We start from the raw sequence: 12,944 nt of genomic DNA on the forward strand, positions 1-12,944 counted from the left end.
TTGGGTGCCAGCTGATCTGCCACAAAGCCAGCACACCCTGGAATTTTTGCAGCATTTCCTTATATGTGTTCTTATTACTCAACCACTACCCTGATACAGCCTCCAGCCTACAATGGGTCAATTAAAGATAGGGCTCATCTCCCTACCTGCAGGCTAACTAGACATCCTAATTACCTACATATGTTCTGAAGATGTTCCTACCTTCAAAGCCAAGTTTAGCCATCTCATTGTGATTAAGAGCTCCTCTACTTAATCACTTCAGCAGTTTCAAGGATTGTCATCCTGACTTAGATAAAAGAACACATTTGCTATATCTAAGGATACACATACCAAGATTTGTACAAAGGTTAGTTCTTACTGACAACACTATTTTCATTCTATCTTTCTGGCTAGACAAGGTACGACAGTTATCCTTCGCTCTCAGAAAGTATGGGCTTCCCTCATCCCTTCTCTCTTTTTGTACAATTCTGCATGGTACTTCAAAAATTCACCTTTAAGGCAAAAGCAATTTTGGCAATTGTTTGGTAGCCTGCAAGTAACAGACATGGCAACAGGTAGCATGAATTAACTCTGAAATTCCAGAGATGGTACAAACAGCTACACAATTTTAGCTAACATGTACTCCTCTAACTCCCAGTACCTGCCTGTCACCTCCCCTCTGGCTGAGATCTCCAATCACCAGCAAAGCTGCAAGAACAGAACTCGAGCAGTCCTCAGCCACTTCAGCTTGGAGGCTCCACTTGAGCTGCTGCAGGTCCCCAGGCTGTTTTGGACTACAGAAAAATGACCTAGGATTCCCACGTCCTGCTCTCTTCCCCTGCTACTGACCTCAACTTTTGTCAGAGGGGCAATAAACCAAACGAAGATAACTCAACCCTCAAGCTACAAGTACACATGAGGAAGATCAAGGGTTTTTAACAGCGTGGTTCGGCACGTACCCAGCACTGCTTAACCACCCATTCCTTCCAGCAGGTGCCTGGTGTAGCCGCGTAGCAGAGGTGCAGTGCATGGCAGCCTGCAGCCAGCACAGCTGCAGGAACACCCCATGCAACCTCGGCTGCTGGGAAACGCAGAATACAGAGCTGTGCCAGTGCAACAACAACCAAACGCAACAGATTTTAGCTCACATTCTCCACAAATAATTAAAGCAATAATCCACAACATTGCTGGCATTTCATCAGAGGAAATTTAGTTTCAAACAAAACAAAGCATTAAGGTTGTTCTGGAACAGCAATGACAAAGTTCTACAGCCCTCCACACAGTACAGCAAAACACAAGATCAAAAATAAACTTAATTGCAAATAAACTCCCCCATGGCAGCCTTTTAAATTACGCATCTTCATCACTGAGAGAGAAGCAGCTGTTCTAAGTAAGACTGCGAGGAAATCTCTGTTTTAAAAGGCACATTTTTCTCCTAATAAAAATGCTCATTCTAACACCAAAACTTCAGTGCAGGGAATTTTAGGGATTAGAATCCATAAAAGAAGCTGGCATCTCTTTCAGTGTACAAGAAAGCGGCCTCCACTCTTTTACGTATAAGGCAGATAATTTCTCTTTATCTCCGTATTACTCTTCAAAGTCAGTAGGACATGCCTAACAGAACAGCACAAGTCAGCAGTCAAGAATGCAGAAATGTTGACCAGATGACAGCTTATCTCCAGAGCAAACAGCACATTCCTGGTACCAAGGCAATCTTGTCATACTTTAAGCACAGATCCAGGAGGAGAAAAGTGTTGGTCAGTTGAGAACTTTCTCCTGATGACGACAGGACCTCCTCCACGTTATGCACAGAGCTTCAGGCTACCTCAGCTGCAGCCAGAACTGAGCCTGCCCCATGGAGTCAGCCACTCAAAACCAGGTTTTGCCTTCACTGTAACGCAGGATGCAGTTGTAATCATTATGAAGTTTTGCTCTCATGAATAACCACTTATAATTAGGTATTCATTTCTTAGAAATTAAAAATCTGGTAAACTTTCAATTTGTTGATTATATCAGAAGTCAAACATGCTAAACTTTTTTCACACACATCTATCACACACATGCATTCTCCTTCAAATGGTGAATGTTATAAAGACTAAAAGTGCTGAAGGGCAATGAAGAAACCCCACACTGGCATGTTTTTCTAAATACGGTTTTTCACAACCGAACTGCAGCGTGTAGCAATGGTCTCACTGCCATCTGGCTGCATTTAGGAACTGTAACAGAGCAAGAACAATCACATACACTTGATCTCATGCAGAGAGAATACATCCAAAGTGACCAAGCAAGGGTATTGTAGCCACAAATCTAGCAGGAACCATTTCTACATCAGGAAAGTTTAAAGAAAGCTCCGGGGGAGGTCTCACTGTGGCCTTCCAGTACTTGAGGGGAGCTTATAAGCAGGAAAGGAAGCAACTTTTTCTAGATAGCAACAGGGCAAAGGGGAACGGTTTTAAACTAAAATAGAGGAGACTGAGGTTCAATGTCAGGAAGAAGCTCTTTACTCAGAGGGCGGTGAGGTGCAGCAGAACTGTGGGTGCCCCATCCCTGAAGGCGCCCAAGGCCAGGCTGGGTGGGCCCTGGGCCACCCTGGGAGGCAGCCAGTCCATGGCAGCGATGGGGTTGGGGGGGACTTCAGGGTCCCCTCCAATCTAAGCCATTCTTTGATTCTATGTGTGAATTTAGGCAAGTCCTTTAGAAAGGATGGTACGAGTGCAGTGATTATCACAACCAAATGGCACTAAACCTGACAAGAGCACTGCCTAGGCTGAGACGTATGCGCAGTGCTGATAGCAAGCGGGTTTCCCTATCTACAGCCTCCTCAGGGAGGGCAGCGCTTCCCCCCTGCAGAGCTCAGGCGGCCTCGACCGCAGCTCGCTCCCGCCCCGCGCAGGCAGCCCCGCGCCGCGCTCCCCCCCCGGCCCTGCTCGCTGGCTCCTCCCGCCGTGCAGCCGCCATCGCTTCCCCCGGCAACGCTGCGAGCCCCGCGGGGTCCGCCCGGCCCTGCGCGGCGCTGCTGTCCCTCATCCCGGGGAGCCCCGCGCCGCTGTGTCGCTGCCGGGGCCCGCGCCGTGCCTCATGGCAGGTACAGCTCGGACGCAGGGACAACGGGGCTGCGGCCACCCACGCTGCGCCCCGGGAGGCTGTTACCGCCGGACGGCGGCGGGTAGCACAGCCGCCCTGACGCGTTCCGCTGTGCGCATGGCGGCCACCACGAGGCTCGCCCGGCGCCTCGGACAGCAGCTGCGGCCCCGCGGGCGCAGTAAGGGCGTGAGGGTGGGGAGGGCGAGAAAGCGCCGCGCACCGCCCCACCCGTTGCTCTGCCCTGAGGCGGCGGGCAGTGCTGTTGGGCGGGAACCGACACCGGGAGGGCCCCTCGGGGAGGTGGGCTCTGGGGAGGGGTCGGGCGAGGCCCTTCCTACGCCGCCCGCAGTGGGCGGCGCCGCTTTTTCGCGCGCTTTTCGGTTTCACAGCGCTCGTTTCCCGCCTTCTCCCCCGGTACAGCCATGCCCTGCTCCGAGGTCGCCCTGCAGCCGTCCCCCAGCAAGAAGCAGAAGGGCTCGGCGGCCGGGGAGCCCTCCGCGCGGCTCCGCTTCACCAAGCTGTCCGAGAACGCCTGCGCTCCATCCAAGGGCTCTGCGCGGGCCGCGGGCTACGACTTGTACAGGTGAGGGAGGAGCCGCGCCGCGCGCCCGCGTTAATCGCAAGTTAAACTTGCGTGCTTTATCTCTCTTAACAATTAAAAGCAGATAGGAGTAGCAATCTCACGATTACGCTATCCAAACGACGCTGCGGAAAGTTAGCGCTATCAAAATGGGAACATCTTGTCTGTAAGGACCTGCATTAGGTATTGTCGCTCTGTAAACGTTTCTCGTATGATAAGCTCCGCGGTAGGTCACGCTCTCACATCCCAGCAGGAGCAATTCTGAGTAACTTTGTACCATTAGATACAGAATTTGTTATTGTTTTTCAAGTATTCTGTATAAACCAGCGTTCCTTCCTACAATGCAGTGCCTATGACTACGTGATTCCACCCATGGAAAAGGCTGTAGTGAAAACAGACATTCAGATTGCGCTTCCTTCTGGATGCTATGGCCGAGTAGGTAAGCAAAGAGGTTATAAAAGAAGCTGTGAAGTCATAGCAGAGAGGTTTGAAATTCCTTTTACATTTAGATTTTGCTTTCAGAATTATTCTGAACACACAGAAGTTCATGTGCTTACGTGATTTATTAAGCCTCATACTAGACAACTCTTCAAAAAATACTGGAATTTGGTCTATGTCAAATTAAAAATTTGATTAGCTAGTACATATTTCTTAGCCTGCATACAGCTTTATAGGTGATGTGATCGTTGGTTATTTCCCTACCGTTTTAATTCTAAAACTGCAAAGACCAATAGGTAAGGGACATACGGAAAATGCACCCGATTGTTTAAAAATTAGTCCTGAAGTAGAAGAACTCATATAATAGGCTACTTTTAGTGACAGTAATGGAGAGAACCTGTACCAGATATTCTCCCCCAGTGAAGGAACGTACTCAAGAGTTTGCTGTGTTTTTTCATTTAAAAAGAGAGTGTCTATGCATTTATTTTATCCTAAACAAAACGAATTCTGAAGGGAGTAACATTTAAGCATCTCATCAAAGTAGGCCAAGGAATATAAAAAACCTGTGCGTAATTTATCTGTATGCAGCATTTGTAAATTGTCAAATATTGTTTTCTATCATAACTAGAATGGATTGCCAGAGTAATCTTTTGAGACTAGTCCAGAACAGTGGAATAACATCCTACTCCAGCATTCTTTGAAGAAACCTGTTCTGCATTTGGTGTTCTAATCAAGGATGAATTTATATCACCTAAAGATGCCAATTTTGTTGTAGGCTCTAGCAGCTGGTTTTGTTTGTATATACAATAACATTTATGGCTGTTCTTGTAAAATCACATTTATTTTAGATAGACCATAGGAACAGTTCTTGCTATCACAACTTTGTACCAGCACACTCATCTGTAAATATTGTTTAAGAGTATTGCACTTACAATACAAATTCTTGCTTTCTAGCACCACGTTCTGGTTTAGCTGCAAAGCACTTCATAGATGTTGGTGGTAAGATTTTTTTGTTATTTTTACTATAACTTTGAAAATCTTGATTGTAAAATACACCTATTTATTTACCTTAATTTCATGTTGTAATAATGCTAGCTTCACTAGTTGTCTGGCAAAAGGAGATAATTGATTAATACCCCAGACACTCAGCAAATCACAATTAGTTTAAAACTTGATGAATTATAAATTACTTTTACTGATTTTCTTATAGTAACCTTTAAAGATTTTTACAGTCTGTTTTTCTCAATTTTCAGTAAAAAGCTATGCGTGATTCTTTTCAGTCTGGTGTAAGATATGAATTAATTAAATCAAGGCATATAGAATTCCAACTCTAACTTTTTTTTTTTTACATTAAAGGCTGAAAGTAAAACTAAAAACCCACTTTCTAGCAGTCTGTTCTTTTCTTGCTACTAGCAACAGTTGTTTTGAATATGATGTTTAATATACTTTGAGCTTTTCATTAAACTTGATTAGAAATTCACAATTCTCTCCAAAAACAACTATTGTATGCATATATGCAATCAGAATCATAGAACCATAGAACTCTTTGAGTTGGAAGGCACCTTTAAAAGTCATCAATGAACAGGGACATCTACAGCTAGAGCAGTTTGCTCAGAGCCCAGTCCTGACCTTGTGTGTCTCCAGCAATGAGGCATTCACCACCTCTCTGAGCAACTTGTTCCAGTGCTTCACCACCCGTATTGTAAAGTAACTTTTTCCTTATATCCAATCTAAATCTCCCCTCTTATAGTTTGAAAACATTTCCCCTTGTCCTTTCACAGCAGAGCCCACTAAGGAGTCTGTTCCCTTCTTTCTTGTAGCCTCCCTTTAGATACTGAAAGGTCACTCTCAGGTCTCCCCAGAGTCTTCCTTTTTCCAGTCTGAACAGCCCCATGCATCTCAACCTGTCCTCACAGGGGAGGTGTTCCATTTCTTGCATCATTTTTGTGGCCCTCTGGACAGACTCCAACAGTTGCACATCTCTCCTGTACTGAGAACTCCACATCTGGACACAGTACTCCAGGTGAGACCTCACCAGTGTGGAGTAGAGGGGCAGAATCACCTCCCTTGGCCTGCTGGACACACTTCTTTCAATGCAGCCCAGGATACAGTTGGCATTTAGGGCTGTGGGAACACATCGCTGGCTTACATCCAGCTTGCCTTCCACTAGTCCCCCACGTCTTTTTCAGCAGGGCTGCACTCAATACTTCTGTCACACAGCTTGTATTGATAGTGGGAGGTTGACACAGCCCAGGTCTAAGTACTGAATGACTTACAAGCACAGACTAGTACAGGAATGATATTCAGCCTGTATTTGCTTACAGGCAGGACTCTGAATATTAGGGATGGTAACTGTGGGCATCCTTCTCTCTGATGCCAAGCTAGCTATAAAGCAAAGGCAGTTCCAAGTAAATTTAGAGCTGCTGCAGAAGTGCTTTATTGGGTCTGCTTTGTGGCATAAGAAAGTCTGGCTGCATCTGCAATATGCTTGTGATATCAGAGGTTAAAGGGGAGCATCTACACCAGCTTTATGTCATTCAGGCTTTATGTTATATCAGAATTGATTATTTTAGGTCTATAGCACTAGGGTTTTCTCAGATTTTCCTAGTTAACAAAAAAAAAAAACCAACACACTAAGATGGGAATCAAAACTTCTCTGTTCTTTACCCAAAACATTATAGCTTACATGGTCTACTATAGTGTGATTCTTAAAAGGTGACACTTCTAAAACTTTTTTAATTTTTATGAAGAAAATACATATTCTCTTGTAATGCAATAGAAAGCACAGCAATAATAGCAAGGTAGCAAAGTCCTAGGCTGCAGCAAGTGAGGATAAGCACAAATGCAGCAGCCATGGACACAGAAACAAAGGAAAAAAACCTGCTTACCCTTAAAAGGCCTCAGGTAGGTAGGGATCTCTAGCAAGATACCCTTGCATCCCCTGCCAACCCTTAAATGAGGTCTGGGAAGGGGTGGATCCTGGCTCCACCCCCATCCTGTCACTCAGGTGCATTGCACTGCATGCACCTGAGCTCCCCTGGGTTGGCCCTGCCCTCCCACCAGGTGCTCAATCACTGGTTCAAGCAGTGACTCAGCATTTCTGCTATACCTGTGTAACAATTTTTTCAATCTGAAAGTTAGACTAGGAAGTACTCGAAGGAAATAAACAGTGCTTAGCAGGATGACTTATGTTCAATTTGTAACAACAACAACAACAAAAATGCGTAAAAATCATGAGTAAAATTGTTACTGACAGGAGAGGACTTTTGTTGTCCTGCCCAAGTACTTCTGTCACAGTGAAAGCCATTATCCATTCAAGGAAGAATACACTGTGGAAGTCCTGTGGATCATAGGGTCGTGCAAGAGCACATTCTGAATTCACATCTGTTAGGTGTGGATGCTTTCCCAACAAATGACACGCCAAACTTCTGACAGAGTAAGACCATATGTCAGATTGCCAGTTCTAATGCACAATTTTTCCAAAAATGACTTAGATGATTTCCACCCAGTACACGTAATTTAGAAAAGAGTCTTGGTGCTCAGCAGTGTGTATAGGTATTGCAACTTGCTGTTCTGGAGTAACAGAATACCAAGAAAGAAAACTTCCTGTTACCACATTTTGCCAGTGTGCCCAATATGTTGAATTTCTGGTCAGGTCCTCCTGGATCATGTATTCTGTAATAAAAACACTGTAGTTTGAACTCAGAATCTAGGTGGTGGCTAAACTCAGTAAGACCATGTGAATATAATATATGTAAAGAGAAAATGTTTGAAAGGCAATTAATTTCAGAAAATCTCTACCAGAATTTGAAATTATCACAACTTTGTAAGTATTTCAGCCATTCTGCACAGCATTTAGACTAGTGGTTTTGGCCACAAAGTATTTTTTTTAATTATTTCTTAATACATAGTTTCAAGTCTGATTGCAAGTTCTGTTTATATTAGATATACCGTTGAGGAAGATTATCCTTTCTCTCTATCCTCTGGAAAGCTTTCATCCTCAGAAGTGCGTGGGAAGTGCAGTTCTCGTCTACTAGAAAACAAGTCTGAAGCAATCTGTAGATTCATTACAAGCGTAGTTTACTTCATAGCTAAGCTTACAAAATTTGAATGCTTAGTGAAAGTTTTTCTCCCTCCAGTGAATAATACAAGTGACTTAATGCTGCTGACTTCAGTTTAGCCACTAAAATATTCATCAGTCTTTTCCGTCTTGAGTATCACATCGTTTTCAATTCCTAGAGAGCTAACCTATCTTTCTTTTTACATGTCATTTCATTTTTGGGGGGCTAGATCATCCTCCCCAGTGGTAAGCTTGCTGAAACGAAGAGGGAAGCCTGAATTCTAAGTGACATTTACAAAGTAATTTCAAGATTTCTCAAATGAAAGGAAGTAGAAGTGGCCACGGCTTTTTCAGAGAACAGTGCTAAGGTCTAGAACTTCTTGTAGATGCTGCTGCTAAATATAAAAACTAGCTTTTACTTGCATCTTTCTTTGCTGGCAAGAAAAGATATACTGCCTGAGGAGCCATGTTTTACTGAAGTCATTCAGCAAGATTCAGTGGTGCTCATGCTCTTCTTACATATAACCTATCTGTTAACCCTGCATACTGGACATGAAAGGATGGAGAGGGATGCTCAACAATCGTCTTCAGCGCACTTCAGCATTTGCAGCAAGATCTTCATGTAATTAACATGGGCTTTGTGCTTTGCCATGGGACCAGCTTTTAACCCATGGTTCCTTAGAGCTTTAGTCCTGTTAGCTTGCCTGAGGTATGAATTGGGATTTGTGCAGAGCCATAGTTCTCAAAAAAATGTTGGAGTTAGGAACACGTTTGTGCGTGATACTCGAAAAAGCTGAAGTTAGCAGAACAAATGGAGCCTGAATTTGGTACAGCTGTCTGGATTTCACGCGGGGTACTGCATCTAAAATTAGTAGTACAATGGAAAAACACTTTTTGATATACGATGGCATTTCTCATTTCTTTTTGCAAAACTAATTAGTAGTTTTAGATATGACGTTTTCATATATATTGCTTAATTGTGCATGAGCAGTATAAAGTATACCAGCATGAGATACTGCAGTCGTTACCAATCCAAACCTGCATTATTTAAAATACTGACAACGTTTATTAATTGGATATCCCTTTTAATTCTTCCATATATCAGCTGGTGTTATTGATGAAGATTACAGGGGAAACATTGGTGTGGTACTCTTCAACTTTGGCAAGGAGACTTTTGAAGGTAAGCGTTCAGCTAAGCAAAGCCTGTTGTTAGACATCTGATGGGGAGTGAGAATTTAATTTTTCTTTAAAAATCTGTGAAATGGCAATTTTATCTCAGAACATTTTTTACAGTTAACAAAATCTTGGCAACTTAACAATGTCCTATTAAGGAAATCTGAAAAGTTTGTATTCCTAGTAAATGAGGCGGTGTGCAGAAAAGAACTACTTAGCTAACCTTTACATTCATGACCTTGACTGGTGTGCAACTTTGTGTTAGCATTCTTTCCTTCTCAACAATAAACAATTTTGAGATAAAAACTTCTCTGTGATTCTGAGAAATGTGAATAATAAAGATAACGATTTTCCCTTAATCGTGCTCTCCCGTCCCAAAGACACAGGTTTAAGCCTCCGGACCCAGTTATAACATTGCCAATGTTTTTACAACCTTTTCTGCAACTTCACAGCACAAGCTTCTTAGAGAAGTTCTATGAATCAAATTGGGTACGAATCAGAGATTTTGTTTTCCTTTTAACAGTTCAATTTTTTTTTTTTTTTTTTGCCCCAGGGAAATAAATTTTGGGATCAAATCCACAAGGGGGCTACATCGTGCAAGCAACTGTCTAAGTCTCTGCAGTATTTGTGCATAACAATGCTTAGGATGCCACAGTATAGCAGCAGGAATGAGGGGAGGTCCCTTGGGCTGGTATTGCTGCTGGAACTTCTTTTTACAGGGCTGAGCACAAGTTTATCATAGCCTGTATTTTTCTGGGACTTCTAATGTTTGTTTAACTAAGTTTCAAATAAGTATTTATTACATTCTGAAACTCTTGTAAAGGGATTATCTAAACTTCGTATGGATTGTTTTTTTTTTTTAAGTAAATAATAATAATTTATGTTCTTTGTAGTTAAGAAAGGAGATAGAATTGCCCAGCTCATCTGTGAACGCATTTTCTATCCTGAGCTAGAAGAAGTCCAAGTAAGTTGTCAGAGGGAAATATTTCTGCTGTTTTCAAGAATTAGTAGTTTAAGATAGTTATATATAAGATGAAATCTCTGCTTTAGGTAAATACTTTGCTTTAAAACTGTTTTAACTATTAAGCAGTAATTCTGTTATGTTTTGTGTAAAACCTTTTATGCTTTGCATGCATTATCTGAATCTTTTTTATTATTTCAAAGTTTTTGGAGGTAACAAGCAGATAAGAAATGCCTCAGTAGATGCTAGAAATAGTTGCCTCTCAGTGTGGGATTTGTTTAAACTTTTACAAAAGGCACTGAAAACTGACTCCTAAAATGTTTTGGTTTAGTTTGAGTTACTGAGAGTTCTGACCTACTGTGAGAAGCCAAGTACGTAGGTCGCTCTGAAAGTAATGCCTCCTATTTATTTCCATGGAAACTACAACAGATACAGAGAGCACGATAAGACTGTTTGATAGAGCAAATTCTCAGCTACAAAACACTATTTTTCAACAGTCACCACCCTTTGCTACTCATTTTTGCCAGCGATGAATAAGACCCTGTATGCCACACTTATAAAAATCTGTACCAGCAGAATGACTCGCTGTCACCACTGCCTCAGTGTGCCAGTCTTTGTCAGGCTGCCAGTCTGCTGCCATCTGTCACACAGCAACAGAATGTAACAGCACATTGGTGGGAAGGTTCAACCTTTACTGCCATACCACCAACATCCACCTCTGAGGTCATGAGCCAACATAATAGCAGGCATAACTTTCAGGGCAGCCCTTGTAAATGCATTATCCTCTATGATAAATGATATCTGTTATATAGGAATCAAAGGCAAGTTAAAACTCTAAACAAGCTTTTTATAATTGATGTCTTTCAGGCTCTAGATGATACGGAACGTGGCGAAGGTGGCTTTGGTTCTACTGGAAAGAACTGAAAATGATTTGAATGTGCTTTCTATTGCTTTTTTTATTGTTCTACTTCTGAACTTCCATTTGAATTAGATGAAATATTTTGAAAGACTTGGTCAGTTTGCTTTTTTTTTTAATATATATATTTTCTCCTCATTAATGATATTTGTTTGTGTTAATCTTCTGAAAGCAGTCTTTCATGTGTATCAGTATTTTATACTGAGAGCTTACTTTGTACAGAGTTAGCAATAATATATGTATCAATATGACTTCCTACTGTGACCCCTAAGCCAGAATAAGGTGAAGATATTCAATATTGCATCTTCTATGACCTGTCAGAAATGGTTGTTTCTTCTCAAAGGTAATGTTCTAACTTTGATCCTTATCTGGTTCTCAAATAGCCATCTTTTCAGCTCACTACATAAAGAGCAGGGAATATGGTGTGTAAAGTAAATATTACAACTCATCTGGAAGTCACTTCAATATAGTAAATAAATGCTATGAAATGTGCTGCTGTTTAACATTCTTGAATAAGGTGGTGCGTGGAAGAACACACTGCTTTGATGATTCAGAATCAAACCTTTTTTCTCCAGTCGGCGTACTTGTTCCATTTTGACCAGTTAACAAAAAGCTCTTCTGGGACAAATCCCAAACATGATTGTTTCCTTAACTTGTGGAATCTTAAGTGATTTGGAAGCTTTCAGATGAAAGAGCACGCAGACAAGAGGAAGGACAAAAAGGAGAGAATCCTGAGTATTCCACTGCCTTACACAATGGAATTAGGAAAGGCCGTGAGGCTCTCAAGCAGGAATTTTTCTTGCAGCTTCTGAATCTTGCTGTTAAATTTTCTTAGCTGAAAGGCCACAGGTATAAAGTATTATGCTTCATGTAGTGTTTCAGCAGTGGCGAAGTAGAAGGGTTTTTGTAGACCCAGATGTTCACAGAACTTTCTCCTTGGTAGTCTTGGGTTATAGTTTTTTGTCCTTGTCTAGTACTAGCCATTTCCAAAATTTGGCACATTATATATATTGCCCCACTACCCGAAAGAGCTGGAAAATAAAGAGCAGTATGACAGCATTCTGATTCCTGTAAGGATAGAATAGTCATTACTTTGACTTGGCAGTGGTGAAACTGCAAGTACTTCTGTTTTTGACCAGGGCAAAAACCTTTCCCTTTATGTGCATTACCTGCTAAGCAGTGCTTCTTTTCCCTTAAGGCCTTCCCACAGCATTGTTCTGTCTGTATACACAGGCTTACCGTGCCAAAGGCTGTTGTAAGCAAGAAGCACATCATAGCAATAAAGTTCTAAATCTGTTGGAAGAATCTTGACACTAAGCATCTTCCCTTGTATAATCTGCCAGAAAGGATCTTTGATTATCAAAAGACTATTTTAATGTCTTAAAACAAGAATAAAACCTTTTCTGTAAACCCATTTCTTCTTGCTGAAGTTTGAGGGCAAGTTTTGCTGCTCCTCTTCTCTCCTACCAAAAAAAATATATATGTATAAAAGCAGGGGATACACTGGCTTAAGTCCTTAAAAGATATAGGATGATCTCACCTGAGGCAGCAACCTACAAGAATAAAATTTAGTTTTATTGATATTATGCTTGCTGTTGTTTGCTCTAACTGTTAGGAAATTAATTTACATATTTGAATAATAATGATACTCTAGATTCTGAGATAAGGAGAAACATGCTTTTTCTAGCAAATACCAAGCTGAGAAGCTAGAATGCACGAGGAAGAAACAACAGTAGATGTATTGATCTATGCT

At 41.8% G+C, this 12,944-nt stretch overlaps 1 protein-coding gene across 3 annotated transcripts; it reads left to right on the plus strand.

The window, feature by feature from the left end:
• DUT (deoxyuridine triphosphatase) lies at positions 2,908-11,682 on the plus strand. Of its 3 annotated transcripts, none has more exons than XM_021407314.1 (7): positions 2,908-3,064; positions 3,484-3,646; positions 3,991-4,082; positions 5,036-5,080; positions 9,247-9,321; positions 10,208-10,278; positions 11,143-11,682. In XM_021407314.1, the coding sequence occupies exons 1-7, from the start codon at positions 3,058-3,060 to the stop codon at positions 11,197-11,199; spliced, it is 510 nt and encodes a 169-aa protein (XP_021262989.1). In that variant the 5' UTR covers positions 2,908-3,057; the 3' UTR covers positions 11,200-11,682. The 3 variants fall into 3 exon arrangements, with proteins under 3 accessions (XP_021262989.1, XP_021262988.1, XP_021262990.1); XM_021407313.1 differs by lacking the exon at positions 2,908-3,064 and adding an exon at positions 3,097-3,241; XM_021407315.1 differs by lacking the exon at positions 2,908-3,064 and adding an exon at positions 3,224-3,363.

The sequence above is a fragment of the Numida meleagris genome, chromosome 9 (assembly GCF_002078875.1).
Source record: "Numida meleagris isolate 19003 breed g44 Domestic line chromosome 9, NumMel1.0, whole genome shotgun sequence".
Taxonomy (NCBI): Eukaryota; Metazoa; Chordata; class Aves; order Galliformes; family Numididae; genus Numida; species Numida meleagris.